Source organism: Cynara cardunculus, assembly GCF_001531365.2.
Source record: "Cynara cardunculus var. scolymus isolate 2C chromosome LG 11, CcrdV1, whole genome shotgun sequence".
Lineage (NCBI taxonomy): Eukaryota > Viridiplantae > Streptophyta > Magnoliopsida > Asterales > Asteraceae > Cynara > Cynara cardunculus.
This window is the reverse complement of record NC_037538.1, coordinates 8,657,248-8,678,116: the sequence shown is the minus strand read 5'-3', so window position 1 is coordinate 8,678,116 and position 20,869 is coordinate 8,657,248. Positions and strand designations below refer to the sequence as shown.

The following is a 20,869-nucleotide window of genomic DNA, read 5'->3' as shown; positions in this document are numbered from 1 at the left end:
ACCTGATTCCAAAAAGAAATCCAAAAACCGGGATCCGACCCGGTTTACCAAACCTGATGTAATTCTTCAATCGAGCTTTCCCATCCCTACTCAGCATATGGGGTGACGTAACACAATGGACAAACTGGATGGTCCGACCGTTGGCCACGTCAATTCTCTCAGAGTTGGCGGTACTTTGCATCCTTCTCTCTGCCTGTATAAATCATCAATGGCGATCGCCCTTCCCATCCCAATGATCCAAGAACAAAACCCTATTTCTCTCAATAACGACAACGACGACTATGAGTCGCCTCATTTCTTCCTTTGTTTCTCTAGGGTTTGCCACTCGAAGCCGGACCTCTTGTTTTCGAATCAATGCCCTTCGCCGGTACTGTGATCATCGTCAATTTTCAGCTAACAAGCATCCCGGTATCTCCGATTCTTCCTCTTCGTTTTATAGGTTGTTTAATTTAATTGGTTAGTGGAACGGAGTGATCAAAATTGTTATCTCAGCGATGAAAACTGATATGGTTTGTTTTAATCTGGGGAAGTAGAAGCTTATACATAACCTAGTCCCTCGTGATGATATAGGAGGGTGCGAAGTGTGATTGTTAGCGGTATAGTGTAATATCAAGGGGCTAATCATAGCTATGAAGCTTGTGTTTTGAAAAAGAATGTTGTTGAATTCATATAGGTTACCACTAGAAGGATAGTTGATTACGAATTTATAATTCTATTAATTGTTTTATAACTAGGGGATAGTTTATTCAATAGGAAGTTGTTACGTTGAAGAGACAGAGAATTTTGATATAATTCCAGTAGGTGTTCGACTGTTCGTCTCTCTATAAGAGGTTCATGGCATTTGGATCAAAGCACCATCTTTAAGATAAAGAATTGATAAGGATTTATTTTAATTTTGGGATGTATCATATATAATCATAAACATAGTGTAATGGCTTGGGATTATGTAGGATGGTTTGAAGTGTAATTTTAAGGGTAAGAGTGTGAAGTACAAAGATACCAATTGTGATTTATGGCGTTTGCTAGATACCACGACCCACGTAGGGTCATGGAAGGGGAGATTTGCTTAGACATCATGAACTTTCTAGTCCAGAGGTGTTAGATACCACGACCCACATAAGACTATTGGAATAGAAAAAGAGAAGAAACGAGAAAGTAGCCGGTTCCTTCCTTGACCCAAAGAAGCATACAAGTATTTTGGTGGATTGTGATTATGCAGGAGCACGCAATGTTGTATAAAAGGGCCAATGTTGATTTATGAAATTTGTATATTTCTCAAAATGTAGTGGAATATAATCTTGTTATGGTTAGAATGATGATAATCACAACATCAATGTTAGCGTTTTCTAAATGGAGGGAGCAATTTATTTTAAAGGAGTTCATTAAAATGGAGAATTGGCAATTTCAACTTATCGACAATGTGGTTGAATAACTTGCTTGCTGTTAAAAATAGTTTAAAAGTTTAAATCTACATTCTGGTGTATTTTTGTTTGTTAGTGATGGTTGTTGATTGGTTTGTGCACATTGATTATGATTTATGTATTATGTGTTTGAATTCAGATAGTTTTTCAGCTTTTATCTACTGAATGTGGTTATGTAGGCATAGAAATTCGTGGAACAGAATCTATGTGCTACTTGTATGGCATTAAACGTCAGCTAACTAATTTCATGTACCATCATTCAGTTACTTATAATAGACAGGCTATCTAGCTTAGCGAGAATGGTAATCTTTTTGACAAGGTGTAAGATTTCCTTCCACTCTTGCTGTTTTGTCATTTATGTCAAAGCTACTGCTGAATAAGCAATAACGGTTAGATTGCTTACCATAGAATCCATGTGAAACACCTCTACACATGGCTCTGGCAAACTTTAGGTCTTCTGGCCAAATAGTTAATACACCTAGTGGATTTGAACCTGTGGCTTGATGCTTCATGAGGCACCAAGTCCCAGAGAATTACCACTCACATCAGAGGTTTATTAGTCAGTTGCAATGACTAGATGCATCTGCCTATGATAAAGGACATGCTTACTACTACAACTTAATAATCTGAATAGTCAGAACTTTAGATCTGCCAGTTCTTCATGCATTACAAAGCAGGTGCACAGACTGGGATATCCTGTAAAACTGGTTGAGGACATTTGTTTGTTTGCCCATCTTTCTTCAAGTTGCTCGGTAGGAAAAAATGGAGAAACAGTACAAAGGGTCCCAATGCACTTTAGCATCCTATCAAAAAGTGACTTTTATCGGAAATAAAACATGAGTGTTCTACTTCAATAAATCTAATAATAAACAGTGTATATCTATGCAAATTCATTCCTGTCTCATGTTTTCTAATTTTTATGCAAATTCATTTTGATTCAGGACCAGTTACACAGTATAAAAAACTTGTCAAGGAAGGACAACTGCAATTTGATCCTTATCAGGAGAAAGTTGCTTTGGAACTGGATAATTTACTAACAAGGTTGAAGCAGTATGAGAAAGAAATGGAAGAATATCATGTATGTTTGAAACCCAAGATGATATGTTTCTTTTTATTATTAAGGATATGATTCATTTATTACTATATCTAGGAGAAGCTAGCCAAGTGGGAAGAGAATCGTGAGAACGAGAGGCGCAGGCTCTTATTGAAAGAAGCTGAGAGCAAGCAGTACAGGAGTGAATCAATAGAAAAAACACACAATAGATTCTTGGGCAGATGGCTTGATCGGTAAGGCTTATTATGAAACAGTATGGAATATTCAACCTTGTGATTTCCGTTACCAAATTCCCTCTTAATTTACCAATACCTATGCATTCTATTTCCTTTGAGCTTGTCATTGATCTTGGTCTTACGAGCTGTCAGTTGTATCATTGCTATCTTCGTGTACTAGGTATTTCATCTGGCTAAGATGATCATTGTCATATAAAAAATAAAGTATTTGTGAAATTTTAAGTAATCCGTAAAAGCACTTCCATTGTTTGTCTCAATAGTGGATATATTGATCGGTTAAGCATGCCAGAAGAATGATCATATAACTTACAGTGAGATCATCATTATGATAGCGAAGACTTGTTTACCAGAAATAACAAAATCCACCTGAAAGTAGAGGTAGAAATAAATTCTTCTAGTTGCTTAGTTTGTAACGTTACAAATACTCATTAAATAAATAAAATTTCTTTAGCAAGTTTTTATGGATAATTCTTTACTCTGTTGAAAATGCCAGAAATTGATTTTTGTGGTCCCGGGTTTTTTTCTTCTATATTATATTTGTTTTTTGCATTGAGCTGACAATAGCACAACAGTAAGCGTAGTCCCCTTGGTTATGTAAAAAAAAAATACACTTTTGAATATGTAAGTTCAGACTTTATGAAGCAAGTTTTGTTTTGTTTTGTTTTGTTTTGCTGTACCAGGAAATAGTTACTGAGAATTTGACATATCGCTATAGAGTTGATAGTGATGGTAGAGTAACAATACGAAATAATATGATATGTAAACTGAAAATATAAGTTTTTTTGTTTCTAATTAACAACATAGAAAAGAGATTTAGTATGTAAAGGTCCATAAAAAATTGTGTGAGCAATTGCTACATTTAACAGTCCTAACTCCTGATGGCAAGCAACAACAAGAAGAAACCTTTTATGCTGAACTAGTTGGTGAGTGGCGACCATGAATTTTCCATGTGGCCTCGTGATGCAGAGGGTTTTATGTTTAAATAGCATTTAAATATAGTATGAGGTTCAAAAGATCATGAATTTGTTTTATCACTTCTATATCTAAATATGTATCCAATGGATTGAACAAATATCTATCTCTGAGTATTTTCAATAAACTATTGCCAATCTAGATAATTATTGAGTTAAATGCAAAGAATGACAGCCAACTAATCTCTAATCTATAATTTGTTCACCTGAAAATCACTGAGCAACGACTTGAACTTTGCAAAAGTTTTGGGTAAGGTAATATGGATCAAGTTGGTTGCCATTTTTGGTCTTAATTAAATTTAAAAATGACAACTAACTTGGTCCATATTTCTATTAATGAACTTTTGCAAAGTTTAAGCATTTCCTTGGTGAGCTTCAAACTTCGGTGACCAAATCAAAAATCAGAACAAGGTTGGTGCCATTCTTTGCAATCAAACCAAAATTATTCCACTCCTTTGTTTATTTTCAACTTCTAATATTAAGAAAGGGTGAGAGTTACCTTTATGAACCTAAATATAATGCAACTTGACATTAGCACAATGTTGCTTTCTTTTTTTCCTTGATTAGTGAAGTTTCGTTTCATGCAGGAAAAAACCTGTGAATGTAGAATCTGGAGTTGGGAAATGGGTCTCATATCTGAATCGAGAAAGGAAGTTGGATTCAGTAGTCGGAAGACGTCCCAGTGTACCCCCAGCTCCTAAAGGATTATATATCTACGGGAATGTTGGAAGTGGTTTGTTGCTAACCCCTTGTCATAATTGTTGGTGACAACTTTAGCCAACTTGTTGTTCATTTAGCCTGTTGGGGATTTGGGTTATTTATGAATGTTGCAACGTCATTTGTAATTTCTTGCATAAAGTTAATCCTGCTTACAAGTGAGCTATTGCTTATCTTATATTTTTCTTTATGTACTTGATGTAGGAAAGACGATGCTTATGGATATGTTTTATAGTGCCACCAAAGGAGTTGTTACGCACAGAAGAAGATTTCACTTTCATGAGGCGAGTGTTCAATTGTAGTTTGTGTACTGAATAATATGCCTGTCCATTTATATTTGAAAAATAAGAATTCCTTCATATGGTGGAAGAAATGTCACCCTTGATGGTCTCTCCTTCAGCCACTTTAAGAAGTTGTGTCTATCGAGACAGTAAGTCTGTTGGTTTTAGTAAACTAAAAGGCTAATTCATACCAAGGCAGTATGAAGCAGCCAAATTACACCTCAATTGAGAACCATCAGACTGAATAAAATATACCACAACTGAGAACCATCATCCAACTGAGACCAATCCAATATGTGAATCTGAACAAGACATGAAAAAATTAAAGACCTTGTGTAACTAGTTAAAACTGATATATGAAATACAGAATCCCATGCTTTATATAGTTATGTGGATATATCTCCTCTTGTAATACCATATAATATTTCTGGACTTCACTGTTAGTGTATGAACCACGTTTTTCTTATATATATGTATATTAGCAGGCTATGCTAGAGATAAATGAGCATATGCATAAGGTTTGGAAGAATCAAGTACATGAGAAGTCCATGCAGTCGAGCCTTGCTAATTGGATAATGAACCTTCCTTTTGATACTAAAGTTAAGGAATGGGTAGCGGCCGAAGAAAGTTACAAGGAGGAGATGCAACTGAAAAATATTCTTCCAGCTGTAGCAGATAAGTTTCTTGTCGATCAGCGCAGTGACCGAAGAGGAGCTAGCATTCTATGTTTTGATGAAATCCAGGTGAAGCAATTAGCCCTTAACTGTTTAACGAAGAAAAAGAATTGAATAAATAAAAGCTTGACCGCTCTCTATTTTTTCATTTTTTTTGAAGCATTATAATTTATACTACGGCTGGTTCTTGAACTTATACAATAAATAACAAGTACATGGACTTTTATGTTGGCATTGTTTGTTGATGCAAGACAGTTGAAAATTGTCAATAATTTCTTATCTTCTGGTTCCTGGAAGTATATTTATTTTGGGTTTTGACCTGTTTCACATCATTATGTATCCACAATAATAATCATATCAATGTGTTTTGGCAGATTTAGCCATTTGCCAAAGTTAAGCTTTTCTAATGTCTACCTAGGTTGCACATTTTGACGTTTTGGTTTGAGGGGTATTTGGCTTCTGTATCAAGAAGTGGGAACTGTGGAATGTCGGGATTGGATGATCTGACGTGTTTTGATAGGATAATCCATGTCTCTCTTAATAGCTATAAAGTTCTAGTAATCCTATAGAAAGGGTCAAAACTATATATGTGCCACTTGAAATTGATTAGGGTTTGAATGTTATGTTAGTGAGGGAAAACATTGAATAAATAATGTACAAGATTGTCTCCTGGGACTGAGAAATTGAACAAAATAAAGAAAGTGTAACCCAACGAAGCTAACAGGAAATTCTGAATCCTCCATGTGGTAAATATTATAGTTCTACGTTGTTTGTATGGAATTGATTCTATCTAATCTGCTTGGGCATGTAGTATCGAGATCTATTTTTTTGTCAAACTTGGATGTCAGTGTTTGCCGAGTTGAAAATTGCCATTTGCAACTAAATGAATGACATCCATATCCTGGTTTTCATTACAGACTGTTGATGTGTTTGCTATTGTGGCCTTATCTGGAATTATAAGCAGATTGCTAAGTACTGGAACTGTTCTTGTTGCCACCAGTAACAGAGCACCAAGTGACTTGAATCAGGTGAGCTTTAAGCAGCATGACCATGATTTCTTATTTGTACGCTTATAACCATAGATCTATGTTGCAACGAATACAGGTATGGGTAATAGGTAGATAGTTGGATTGGGAGATTATAAGTGTATATTTCTGTATAGGATATAAGCCTAACACCAACTTAATTAATGAAATAAGTTTTTTATGATTCATATATTAAAATATTAAATATCTAAGACAAATTCACACTAAAACAGTAACCTAAGTCTTATCATGTTGCTTTTATTTGGTACGTCGATATTCATCCGTACATTTAACAGAGTAACTTGTGTGGTTTTGTTTTTTCTCTTTTGCAATTATCAACTTAAGTTTGTTTTCTAGCCTGTCTTTCGAATTTGTAAATTGTTAATTTTCTTCTCTTTTTGGTAAAAAGAAAGACGAAAACTACCTCTTAAATGTCTCTGTTCCGTATACCAGCAAAATTGTGGTCAATAATTTACTTATACAGTCGACACTGCATTAGGTCTGAACCATGCCACACACCGCACCCCAAAAACACTTGATATGGGGTGCGGCAAGGGATAAATGCATCCGTGCTTCCTAGCTGTTGGTGGACATTCATTTGACAACATTTTCTTCTTTTTTGGTGAATTTTCCAAGTTTTCGATTAATGTGGCTATCGATGTGTGATGTCTTAAAAATACTTTGGTCTATGCTTGTATTAATTATAGCCTATACATGTCATAAAACCATGAAATCATTCATTCTTTATTTCCTCATGTTGATTCAGGATGGTATGCAATGGGAGATCTTCCTGAAGCTTCTTGCTAAATTAGAAGACCACTGTGGAACTGTTTTGATTGGAAGTGAAACAGATTACCGTCGTCTAATATCACAACAATCTATAAACAGGGTGAGAACCAGCTAGCTGTTTCCTTGATATTTAAACTAAACAATCAATGTAACTTCCTTGTCATGCTTCTTTTTTGATTAAATTTTGCATCCCGAGCACCTGTGAACTAAAAATCAATCAAAACCACGAGTGGGCACAAGATGCAAATGGTGCATATACAATGCTAGAACTATAAAAAGGGACGAAAATGCATGCTAAAACTCGAAAAAAGACACACACAAAGCTCACTTAACAGTTATTCGGTGACAAACTATGATGTTTATCTTTGATCCACACAATTACTTTCATTTTGCATTTGTCATTTTGTTAGCACTGTATTAATTTTTTTTTGCATTTGGAGCAACTTTTCTACTTTTGGGGTTTCATTATATGGCTGAATAACTCATCACAGAAGCAAGCACATTCTTATATGAAATGGTTATACTCATATCTATGTGTAGGTGACCTACTTCTACCCTTTGAATGACATTGCAATAAGGAACTTTGAGAACATGTGGGATGACATCATAGGAAACTTTGGGGGATTGGTCAAGTCCGAAACCATCTCAGTAATGTTTGGCAGGTACCTGTTAAGTCAACAAGTTTTAGAATGCTAATAGTCCTTCACTTTATACAGCTCAGTAATGAGTGATCTATACATTTGGCAGAACACTGGAAGTTCCTGAAAGCTGTAATGGGGTGGCAAGGCTTACATTTGAATATTTATGTGGTCGTCCGGTACAGTTTCTGGATATATTTTAGTTTTACATATAACTTGTTTATATTCTGTTTTGTTTTTACTTAGTGCTGAAGGAATGTATCGGTTAATCCTCATATTTTTGGGTTGACTCAAGTTTTGAATTTGAATGAACTGATACTTGTTGAATGGTCATTTTAGTCTAATTTCACTAATAGGGGCATACAGATTTTACATAACCCCAAGGGGTTGGCCTAAGCAAAGGGCCCTTGGTTTGGCCTAGCGGTATTTGGTAACCCAACCTTCCTAGAGGTCCAAAGTTCAAACCTCACCAAAGGTGAGGAGTGTGTGTGAGTTTAATTTTCCGTATGTAAATACTATATACTTCAAAAGGGGATAGGGTTGGCCTAGTGGGCAATTCTCATTTCCAAACCTGCAGGTATTGTAAACTTGTTAGGGGCCACGGTTACGGGCTTGCAGGCCTAATGTTCGTCTAGTTCATGTGAAGAAGGCACTTGGTGATGAACTAGCTGTCCCAAAGGTGCCAGAGACCATAGAAAAAAATTGCTTCTGTATATGGGTTTTATGCTTCCAATGGAAGAAGTTTGGGTTTTTATCATTATCTATTGCGTGGTTGATCTCAAATGTACATTGCAGTTGGTATGAGGCCACCCTGCACCAAACTTTACTAATTCATTGAAATAATCAACTTATTTTCAACCCTTTTCTTTTTGAGTTAGTAATAAGCATCATCTTCAGGTCGGGGCCGCAGATTACATAGCCGTGGCCAGGAATTATCATACAGTCTTCATCTCAGACATCCCCATGATGAGTATGCAGATTCGTGACAAGGTACTTTGCTTATTCATTCTTCTATCTTGCTAATATAACCCATAAATTGAACGAACTACAACACAAAATTAGTGATGTGATCTTTTTTGAATTGCATAGGACCTGCCAGAAAAAATGCAATGTTTGTTTGCAAAAAATGTTTTGAATATTGAACAAGTGTCTAATTTGTAGTGAATACTGATGGGTAAGAAAGTAAATTAGGATTGAAACCTTACGAAGAAAGGAAATGTTGCATTTTTTTGGACAAGCTCAAAGAAGAAAATGCTGCAGTTTTTGGGATCTATTAGGTACCAACTTTTGTCAAACTTTAACCAACTTGAGCTGCTTTCTCTATCTAATTGGTTTATTAACTAATGAACATTTACTGTAAGTTGCAAACAACATTAACGAAAAGTTAGTCTTGCGCCGGGTTTCGTTGAAGAAGGAAAGCCATAAAGCTACTTCATATCAAATTTACGAACTCAATTAGATGGGTGAATGCAGCTTTAATAATATGAAAGTGTTGATAGAACAGATAAAATGAATGGGTGACTATATTCCCTTGACAGACGCTTCTCACATCCCAAAGTACATAGCTTATATCCCTGTCCTGATAACATGGCTATGTTTCTTATTTTTAGGCTCGGAGATTTATCATCCTCATTGATGAATTATACAACCATCATTGTTGCTTATACTGTTCTGCAGCTTCTTCCATTGATGAACTATTTCAGGGAACCCAAGAGGGAACTCTTTTCGATTTAGAGAGGCAAGTCTTTTCTTGTAGCTTTTCTCTCTTTCTGGTCTCTTTTAAAGGATCAAACCACCAAAACCATGAAACAATTGCTGGTCACCTCATCCAAGTATCTTCTAGTAAACTTAGGTTTTAGCTACCAAAGACAACAATTATTGTCATCTTCAACTTATTCATGTTATATGCAATATTAGTATGTGTTCTGCTTGCTGGCTTAATTGAAATTTGGATCTAGTTTAGTGTGTTTTCTTGTAAGATAATTGTAAGCTGGGTTGATGTGATCTTTTCTGCATCTATTCCTTCAGTTTCCAGTTTGAAACAGAGGCGGAAGGTTCAAAGCTTCGCCGAGATGTTTTAGCAGAGGGAAATATTGGTTCAGGAGGTGCGCCAGCTGGTATCACTTCCATGCTTTCAGGAAAAGAGGAAATGTTTGCTTTTCGTCGAGCTGTATGTTTTCTCTCTCTCTCTCTCTCTCTCTCTACATAGTATGGTGCTTAAGGAAACATCATCCCACACACGAGCCCCTTGTAGATTCACCTGGTGTAAACAGATACTAAATGGTGATACACGTATTCCATACCCACATCCAATTGAAAGTTGAAACATTGGACGTCCAAATTCATACCCGTATCTTGCGGATATCTAAATGATCTGTGCCAGTGTCCGGTAGCTGTTGAACATTTTTTTTCTAATAAAGAATCATATACCAAAATACCGATAAATGGTTTATTGTTTGGAGCCTGTATTCATTCACACTTTTTGGGGGGCACATCTTTCTAAGAAACTATTTATCAGTAGGCATAGTTCCAATACTTCTACCTTATACACATATGCATAGATAAATTACACATGCATAGATAAATTACACATGCATATCTCATATACTCACATAGATGCACATACGCATGTGGACATCTACATGTACGCATATGCGCATACCCATATTTATGCACATGTGATGTGTCTAGAGACATTACATCTCATCAATGCCCGCATAAATGAATAATGCCTGTGTTATTTGTTGTGTGGATTTTACTAGGGGTGTGCAAAACTAGGATCGGACCAACAAAACCTAAGAACTGAACCAGTAACAGACCAAACTGGAACTGGCAGTGTTCGGTTCTAGACTTCAAAAGAAATTGGTTTTTGGTTCCGTTTGGTTCAATCCGGTCAAAACAAGAACCAAACCGGTTTCTTTTAGTTTTTTTCAAACTCAAAATGTTGTTGTTTTAGGTTTGTAAAACAAATCCAAATATGCATTCAGTTCACAGTGCAGAGGAAGATGAAAACATAACATTCTGATAGCAATATTGATCACGTGTGATTTCCAGTTACGGCATATATAGTTCGATCCATTGCATGCTAAGATTGATGATGGTTGTGCGTGTAGGTCTCGCGTCTCATAGAAATGCAAACACCGTTATACCAGGAAGGAGTACGGCTTTACCATCCGCTCTTTCAGGCAGACCGTAATGGTCTTGAGGGCCATAACATCACAAACATTTTGCCAGCGTAGCAACAATCTTGAAGGTATTTTTTGTTTTGTGTTTGATATAAATATACGTCCACATAGAAAAAATTGCTGAATAATAATGTTGTATTCGCGGTGTAAAGTGTAACCATTCAGGGGTGATAATGTTTCGATCAGCTGATCCACCCCTAGTGTAGATTTGGGCAGTTTTCATATCATTTGCAGTTATACCATCTCAAAGGGTTGTGTAGTTTAAGTTGGTTAAGCTAAACCTGCTGGCTCGCCCTGGGTCAGATGCACCTATGGACCGGACTGGGTCACTGGGTGGGCTGGGTTAGATAAATCAGTGGACCGAATTTCTCTATGACGATTGAGGTTTATGTACAATAAACTTGTGTCAATAAAATGCTTACATCTCATCGAACATTTTGCATGAATTTTACTACAATGCAGAAGGTCCCGTTACTTCATAATTGTTGTATAACCAAACCAAATGATTGAATGAATTCTATATGTTTTTCCACACGTATTGCTTCTGCTTCTACCCACCTAAAAGGGTAGAGATATTGTTTCTGTGAAGACTTCCACCTTACAGAATTCATTTTTAAAGTTGAGTACTGTTCTATCACCCCCCGAGTTCGCACTTGAAACATAACTTGAACGGAAGTGGAAAAAGAATACGTGTTGCTTGATCTTGGTTTGGTTTCACATCGATTCAATTCAATTGCTTCAAGCTAGCTCTTGCATTCAATCGATGATTATTTATATATCGTTTGTTCGGTTAAATTCTTTTTACCATATAACTTATTTTCCAAACTTCTTACGGTCGACTTCAGAATAAATAAATGTACATTATGTAGCCTGTGGGAGGCACATGTTATGATGTTCTACAAGATAATTGGTTCAATATGGTATCTCGTATATCTTGATTTGAGATACATTTGTTATAAAACGTAATTAAGAAAATATATGGGTATGCAATCAATCTCACCTATTGCTCATTGCGACAAATTCAAGAATTTGGATCACAAGATTTTTGAAGATGAGAATCTTACATTTGGAGGTGTTTGAGAATGATTATTTAAAACAACTTATGCGTTTTTGTAAAAGTGTTTATTAACTTTTGTAGTGTTAAACCGGAGTTCTATAAAAAGTGTTTGAATTAGCGTATAACAATATCAAAACGCAATAAGCTGGTAAGTAGTTTTTTAATGTTTGGCAAATTTTACTTATACATGTAAAATGATCTAAAAAAGCATTCTATATTGTTGACTTATAAACTCCAAATTATTGCCATCATCTCATCTTCTCCCTCACCAACACCCAAAACCCTGACCCTAAATCGCTTCAAATTACATATGAACGGACGTTTCTGAAAAGCCGATTATTGGATTGATTTGATTCCTTGGTTTACAGGACCAGTTGAATTGTGTTTGTTTGAAGACCTTGGATCGATTCGATTCCTTGGTTTGAATCCAGGTCTGCGATTACTGGAACGATTCGATTGATTTTCAACAAACAATGTCTGCGATTGTGTGTGGGAAGAGATCGTTCTTTGAAGACCTTCCAACGTCGCCGAATTCTGCATCTCCTCTTGCTGCTAAGAAACTTCGTTGCTTCACTTCGACTTCTCCGGTTAAGGTTAAAAAGGTAATTTGATTTCGAAGCTGATAAGTTGTTTTTGATAAGTTAGAAGAGTGTAACTTATCAAAAACTCTTTACTACCGGTTCAACACCGGTATAAGCATTATTTTTTCTCATCCAAACATTCAAAACGACTTATTACCGGTACCATACGGAATAAATCAATAATCACTTTAAATAAGCAATTCCAAACACCCCCTTAAATCTACCGTATATAAATATTATATAGTTAAGGGGCATCATATTGGTCCTCTGAAGATTACTGTAACCCTGAAAATTTTAAACAAAAAAGTACACAAAATTAATTATATATACAAAAGTTCCATCGGATTTTCATAAAATAGAACCAACGCTAGACGTAGCCTAGCCTCTTCTAGTTATACTTGATGTATCAATTCACCCACCGGGGCCTAATATATGTCTACTAGCAACGATACGCTAGGGGCCATTTACCAAACGTTTACCTGACAAGTGCTTAATAGCAAAAGATATCACCCTCACTTACCTTATCGTGTAACATTCTTGGTTATCAAAATGAATTCTTGTTAAATGTTTTAAACCTGGTAAATGCTTACTGGGCAAAGTCTTTTCCCTAATTTACCAGGTAAGACTCTCATTCCTTGCTATTCCTGATTTTCGGTCTTTGTCATGCTTAATTGACAAGGTAAGTAATATCGTTGAGCAGCCGGTACACATTAGGTAAACGGCCCCTTCGCAGCACCTCAAATCAGGCTTTTTGGAGAGTTACTGTAAAGCCTTTTGGCCAGTTAGACACGTTAAAAAGCGCATTTGCTGTGATTGTGGGTCCCGTTTTTCCAAAAAAGTTAAGAAAAAACCACCATCGTGGTCATGGATCTCAACAAGTTCCTACCTGACTAAGACCGAAACATTATGGAGAGCTGCTAATTAAATTTAAAGATACAATTACAATCAACCCCATTTATGTTCGTTAATACTACACAAGAAAAGAAAAGAAAAGAAAACGATAATGATCGGTTGTAATCTTACCGAGTCTTGGCTTTAATTTTCTAGCTACGATCAATGATCGGTTCTAAATCTACTTCTATTTCCTCTCTTGCATACCAGCCGTTGTGTTCTTCAAGATCTGCATAGCGAAGATTCAATCAAATCAAATACATTTGAGATGAGAAAATGGAAGGAAAAGAGAGCGGGAGACATACATGTCTAAGCATCTGGTTCTCGTTTTGCAGCGTCGACAAACGCTCTTCAACCTCAGAATTTTTCTTCTCCAACTCTTTCACTCGCACCTCCAACTCCAACAAGTATGCCTTCTTTCTCTCCCTTGCTTGTTGAGCCGAAACTCGATTCCTCAACAACCTATTTTCATTCATTTCTCAGATTTACCATATCAAGTAATCAAATGGGAACCCCGTATATTTTACCAGATGGTGTAATCAAATGGGAATTCGATCACTACCGTGAGAACTTTTACCTTGTTTCAAATGATTTTTTCCATATAAGAATAACATTTAGTATATTAATTAACGTATATTTGTTTCATATGTACAGGTTCACGATGCAAAATTCTTTTATGTGTAATTTTTGTCTGACAAACACGACAAAAAGTTTCACCTTGTCAAACAAATATCTGTTAACCAATACCATAAATCTTAGCCTTAAATAAAAAAAGATCATATGAAATAAGACATGATGCAGTAGGGTTCTCGCAATTATCTGTATCAAACAAATTTGGACATTTGCGACTAAAATTGGTTTAATTGATTACCTCTTCAACCGCTTGTTTTCTTTGTCGGCCGGACTTTTCCCTTTCCTCCTCGTACCTTCGGTTGTACCTTGAACACGGTCTGGATGTGCAACGGATCCGCCCGATGCTCCAGCAGCTTCACCACCCATATCCGGCACTCTTCTGATCTCATCATCACTCTCCATTCCTAATCATACCACAAAAATTAAAATACATATCATATAACGGAGAAGAGCAAGAAGGGATCTCCACCTTGATCAATCCTAATAGAAGAGAACCATTAAATCAATTCTCTTCTAAATCGCAATATATCTGTTGTTCTCGGACTAAAAATTCCCTTCTTACACTTCTAGCCTCAACTCTTATTCTCACAGGATACTTCGATTATATCATAATTACCCCAAACTACTATTATTTCAATAGTTAATTTCATCCTAAACCATCTTTCTTTACCCATCTCAATGTCAGAAATAATTAATTTCATAACCAAATCTCATATAATCTTACAAGGACTAGCAGCAAAATACATGCACTTAATTACAGTCAAAAGCAATTGCAAACCATGTTCGACAACAAAATTAAAACTTCCACGACATTTTTTCGATATATTAAAAAACTCTTTAATCAAATAAGTCAACATTTCTTTTTATAAATCAATTTTGTAAACTAATTTTGTTTTTATGAAAACATAAATATTTGCGAACATTGTTCTTTGCTCCTGCTTTCAGTTTTTTAAATAAACGACAAAAATAGAAAACAAAAGCGTAATCAAACTACTATTTCATTGAAGAGCGTGAAAAGGAATTCAATTGCCATCTGTTGTTTTTTAGTTGTAAACAATAGTTATTTTAGGTGCAGTAGATGACATAAATCCAGATGAAATATCACCTTTAAAAAACCATGAAGGAATTTAATTTTCAGAAAACTACGAATGATTGTCACGCTCAAGAGATTCAAATGCCACAAATCAAATCAAAAGTCCTTCCAATTTTTGTCTCCAATTAAATAGATCACAACGCAACAAATTAATGTAAATGATTTATTTGATCTTCCATCTCAAAAATTCAGTAAGATCGAATCTCCATTGAACATGCATCTGAATTAACAACTGTTTTCGAGCTTGATCATCAAGAATCCAGATCCAAATTCAGTTTCGCAAGAATCGCTGAAGATCAGTTGAAGGAAACAGAAGAAATTCAAAGAAAAACCGACCTTCTTTGACTTCCACTTGAAGAGCAGAGCTTGAAGATCTCTCACTACTTGAAGGTAGACTCGCCGCCACGGAACTCGTTGCTGCTTGCTCTTGCATTTCGATAGTTTTCTAGGGAGAGAAATTATATATAATATATATATATATATATATATATTTCTAGAGCGAGAGATTGGATGATGCTGTTTTTCAACTTCTCGTCATAAAGGGCAAGAGAAGGGAGAAAGAGGGCGGGAGGATATTGATGTTAGAGAGAGAAAGTGAAGAGAGAAAAGATGATAATGGTCGTTGGATAATAATTGATCCAACGGTCAAACAAGTGTGAGCGTGGAAGCTTGCTGAGCCACAATGTGTCTAGGATGATCCAAAGGCAGGTGGATAGGATGCGTGGAGGAAAGGCTGACGTTAAGATGATGAAATGATCTAACGGCTGTAATTCATTTAAGTGGGTAGGTTTTGATGGATTTAGGGCCCACAATCTATATGCCTATATGAATCAGTGAATGTGATGATAAGGAAAGCTCTCTAAAAAGTGTTGTCTAAAAAAATCTAAGGAAATGGTGTGTAAATAACACAAATTTTGGCTATGTTTAATATAAACTAATTGTTAATTAAAGTTATCTTTTTTTTTTTTATTAATCTGTATATCTAATTCCCTATGCGAGCCGATTAATTTCACGACGATCATCTATTTTACGAACAGTCTGAAGTCATCATATTTGAATTTTCGTGGCCATAAGAGGATTTTTATTCTTTTTTGGATTTGAACCTGAGACCTTCAGATATTTTCGACATTTGGAGTCCAAACTCAAACCAATCAGACACAAACTTTATGGTTAATTAAGAATATATTTAATAGTTATGTTAAAATAGAGAGATAATAGATTATAGCAAATCGTTTTATCCATGGTTATGGGTGTCTTGTATGATAAAATAGATAAAAGATAAGAGGTCATCAGATCTTTAAATAGAGAGAATAATTATTGTTTTAATAATTTCCATCAATAAGAGGTATTGAAAATTAATGTTTATAAGAGAAAAATGATATTTTGTTAAATGTATTGAATATTTTAATAATATAATTGCTGGTATAATTGTTAAATAGAGTAATTGTTGGAGTTCAATGTGATTTTTTTTTAAATTTTTAACTTTTAATAATATATTTTAGAAAAAAAATATAGCATACCTGTAAGAGATGCTTTAATAAGTTAGCTGATAAAAAAATATGTTTGGTAAAAAATAACTAATAAGTTCGATTAAAAATATAAGATTACCAAAAACAACATCAAGAAAAAAATAGTCAATTACAATATTTCACAATAAAATTAACATTTTAAAAAATAGTTAATTTTTTATTATCAAAAATATATATTTTTGTATGTTTTCTTGGCTTATTTTTTATTATCAAAAATATATTTTATTTGATGGTATGACTTAATGTTTGGAATAAGATGAGTTCATCCATTCCCCTCATTCTTTACGTATATTTGAAATGAATTATAACTTATTTCAGAAAAGATTCTATGACGGTTGGTCCAGAATTGAATTGTAAGGTTGTAAGTTTAGGAAAAAGCTTAAAAAAACTCAACAAATTTTTTCATTTTAAATAGTTTAGTCTTTAAACTAATTTTTTTAACGAGAAAACCATTAAACTTGCTCATTTTAAATGATTAAGTCCTTAAAATTAACCATTAAACTTGCTCATTTTAAATGATTAAGTCTTTGAATTAACCATTAAACTTTTACATTATGAATGATTAAGATCCTAAATTTTTTTAAGAAATAAATAAATCATTGAACTTTTACTAGTCAATTAATGTACCTTTTTTGGAGTTAAAAGAATGTAGGTAACCAATTTTTTGGAAGTGTAATGGTTTATTTATTAAAAAAATATTCAGTGACTTAATCAATCAAAATGAGAAAGTTCAATGGTTTTTTCATTCAAAAAAGATTTAGGGGTTTAATCATTTAAAATGAGAAAATTTAATGATTTTTTTTTCATTCAAAAAATAGTTCAAAGACTTAATCATCTAAAATTGGATAGTTCGTTGGGTTTATTTGAAACTTTTTCCTGTAAGTTTATTTCAAATATATGAATTTGTAATAAATTAATATTATTAATTCTTAGTATAACACCCGTAATTCTGTTGTAACCATTAAGAAATTAAATTTAAAGAACAATCAGCTAACAGTCAATTAATGAATGGCGTCGAGAACAGTTGGTGAACAACCGGGAAAATGATTGGTACGCAGTGAGACACGAGTAGGAACGTGGTGTCACGCCATGAGCCGCAAGATATTCTGTTTTGGGTCTGTTTGGGCACGAGCGATTTGGCTCACGACTTGGGTCATGGCCAACGTCGTGGGAACAGTCTAAATGTGTTCTAAGTCAGATTTTCGAGGGTTTTTCTTCATTTGGTCATAACTTTTTTGTTTCTTATCTGATTTGGGCGATTGCTAAGGCTATGGTTTCAGAATGGATCAGACTACGCTAATAACTATTTAAGGAGGAAAGAAAGAGGAATAAATCTTCCTTGTAGATTTGGGTATTCTAGAAGTTCAAAGATAAGATCTAACATTTGTTTCTTGACCTAGGGTTTGGTATTTTACTTCTCCACCCTCCTTATCTTCTTTGTGGTGTTTTGCTAGGGTTTTGGGAGTATTTGTGCATATTGAGTCATGAATTCTTTAAAGAATGTTTAAGTTGTGTTTATTGGGTATTTTGAAACACCAAATGAACATTACTTTAAATGAGTTTTTTCTGGATATTTGAGTGGTTTGGTGTAATAATGTTATTTTGACTCTTGTAAGGATGTCTTGGGTTTATAATGATTTCTTTAGATTTGTTGAATGAGTTAAAAGGTTCATTGACCTTATTTGAGGTGAAATGTTGTTTTGAGATTTTACCCATCTTATGAACTTTTGATAGTGACGTGTTAGCAGTTTTTGGTCATAAGCGTGTAAATATTTGGTAAACGTCTTCTTTGGCTTTTGTGGAGATGTGATAACCGGGTTTTTCGGTTATAAAGTTCATGGTTGTTTTCTAAAAATGGTGTAAAGTTGGAATGTACAGGGTTATTTCGCCAAAGTTTTTCTATAATCATCAATAACAAACTCTTCTTAAGATTCAAGTGAATCCAATAAGGCTCGAGGAGAATGTGGCTAATTTGTACACCAAATCACTGCCTAATGCCACATTTGAGAAACATGTGGAAAACATTGGAATGTGAAGGCTTTCCAAACTCTCTTGATTAATGTACATATCAAGGGGGGTAGTAGATAAAAATGAGGAGTCTACTATATATGTGATATTGGTATGTGGTGCTCTTTCTTTCCTTCCTTCAAAATTTTATTTTTTCCATTGGGTTTTGTTCCTTGGTGTAAGGATATACCATATTGTTTTCCTAACGCTCATGATTAATGTACGAATCTGAAAGAATATTAAACTAAAAGGAAAGGGCTATCTATTGCAAAGAAACTGATGCATTGCACTATTTCATTCGTTCTAACTTTATTTTTTCCCACTTAGTTTTTATTTTGACATAAGATTTTAACGAGACAACAGTTATGCACCATCACTCCTTTAACTCGGCACAAGGGGGAGTGTTGTAGGTCAAGTGTATTATGGTCTAAAGGATATGACGATAGAGATAGATGCATCAGAGTTAGATTAAAAGTGAAATATCTCGTAGTTATCTATTTTTAACTCATTCTTATAAAAAGGACTTGTGATTAATGAGATTTACATGTTACTTCTCTGTATTCTATTGTTGTTCTTTTTTTGTTATCTATACTATCTTATAAAACAAATTTAACAAAAGTCTTAAAGTCTTAAAATATTAAATGACCAAGATACCCTTTATATCACTTTTTCACCCTCTCCTCTCCTCACATACACTCACCCTCTCACAACCGAATTTTTTTTTTAAATTATAATTTTAAATTTACACTTTATACCCCTATAATTAGTTAATTAATTTACTTTATGTCTTTTACTTTTAAATGTTTCATTTTAAACTTTTATCAAATTAATATACATAATCGTGTATCAATTAAAACATGTTTAAAAAATACATTTTTATTTTAACAAGTTACACCATTATAATCGTCTCGTTAATACCTTCGAAATGAATCCAATATTGAATAGTTTTTTACTTAATTATATTATTATATGTTATATATACTGTGAAAAAATATTTTTAATATTTACGATTTATACTTTTATAGTTATTTATTTATATATATACTAAATATTTTGGGGTTAGACTGTCCAAATTGCACTGTATAATATGTTCTGAATTAATATGTTCTTGGGTTTTTTTGAAATATATATACATGTATTAATTCAACCTTAATCTGAGTTTCTGAACAAGAAAGAGGGTAAGCAGTTGAAATTTCATTTTAAAACCCATCTTTTTTGATCTTTTCATGGCTTATGATCTGTCAAATTTGTAGTTTTCTTAATTGGTTTTGAGTGTTTATCTTAAAACTGAAGTTTCTTGGTTCTTTGCTCTTGGTGTAAATCAAACACATTTGTGGAGTCGTTTAAATATGTTGAATTTTAAATATATTGGATTTTAAACTGTCATACAATTTTTTTCCATCAATAGTCTGTAATTGGAACCATAACTCTTATTTATTCAAATTGTATTAATATGTAAAGATCAAGTGAAACATATATCATCGTTAAATCTTATCTTATAAAACCAGTGGAACTTTAAAATCGTTAAAATTCATGGCTCCCGCCGCATTGCGCGGATACACAACTAGTTCTATAAAAAAAGAAATATATTTTATTCGTTAAAAGATTTACAAATTTAGCAAAATTGAAATGAAGCCACTGATCCATATAAAAAAAAACTGTAGTCCCTCTCTGACCATTCGGTTAGCTAGCCCATCATTGAACCCTCGTACTTGAATATTTATCTCTTCAAGGTGCGTTTGGTACGCAGACATGACAGGACATGACAGGTGTTCAGCGTTTGGACAGGACAGAACAGGACCGAACTAGTTAAAATGACCAATTTACCCCCTGTGACATTTCAACTACATAACTACATATCAGACGAAACAATATGCAAAATCGATTTATCAATAGGCAAAACAGTAGGCAAAATCGATTTATCAATCGATTTGGTAGGCAAAACAATAAGCAAAATCGATTTATCGATCGAAACAGTAGGCAAAACAATAAGCAAAATCGATTTATCGATCGAAACAGTAGGCAAAACAATAGGCAAAATCGATTTATCAATCGAAACAGTAGGCAAAACAATAGGCAAAATCGAT

The 20,869-nt window shown here is 34.3% G+C and overlaps 2 protein-coding genes across 6 annotated transcripts; one reads left to right on the top strand and one right to left on the bottom strand.

Moving 5' to 3' along the window:
• Window positions 1-155: 155 nt before the first annotated feature.
• LOC112520622 (putative ATPase N2B) lies at window positions 156-11,818 on the top strand. 4 transcript variants are annotated; one of them, XR_003070057.1, is made up of 14 exons: window positions 156-408; window positions 2,363-2,499; window positions 2,572-2,708; window positions 4,270-4,415; window positions 4,604-4,683; window positions 5,166-5,423; window positions 6,272-6,382; window positions 7,146-7,268; window positions 7,709-7,830; window positions 7,916-7,985; window positions 8,704-8,796; window positions 9,484-9,544; window positions 9,835-9,976; window positions 10,920-11,818. XR_003070057.1 is itself a non-coding variant. In XM_025129024.1 (14 exons), the coding sequence occupies exons 1-14, from the start codon at window positions 282-284 to the stop codon at window positions 11,043-11,045; spliced, it is 1,794 nt and encodes a 597-aa protein (XP_024984792.1). In that variant the 5' UTR covers window positions 156-281; the 3' UTR covers window positions 11,046-11,818. The 4 variants fall into 4 exon arrangements, 3 of the variants coding, with proteins under 3 accessions (XP_024984792.1, XP_024984791.1, XP_024984793.1); XM_025129024.1 differs by having other exon boundaries at window positions 2,578-2,708; window positions 9,417-9,544; XM_025129023.1 differs by having other exon boundaries at window positions 9,417-9,544.
• Window positions 11,819-12,230: 412 nt separating this feature from the next.
• On the bottom strand, window positions 12,231-15,737 carry LOC112520624 (transcription factor HY5). Of its 2 annotated transcripts, XR_003070058.1 has the most exons (5): window positions 15,583-15,737; window positions 14,392-14,557; window positions 13,826-13,982; window positions 13,653-13,749; window positions 12,231-12,914 (listed from the first exon to the last, which is right to left on the bottom strand). XR_003070058.1 is itself a non-coding variant. In XM_025129026.1 (4 exons), exons 1-4 carry the CDS (start codon window positions 15,677-15,679, stop codon window positions 13,708-13,710), a joined length of 462 nt encoding a protein of 153 aa, XP_024984794.1. In that variant the 5' UTR covers window positions 15,680-15,737; the 3' UTR covers window positions 13,523-13,707. The 2 variants fall into 2 exon arrangements, 1 of the variants encoding a protein (XP_024984794.1); XM_025129026.1 differs by lacking the exon at window positions 12,231-12,914 and having other exon boundaries at window positions 13,523-13,749.
• Between the last annotated feature and the right edge of the window lie 5,132 nt (window positions 15,738-20,869).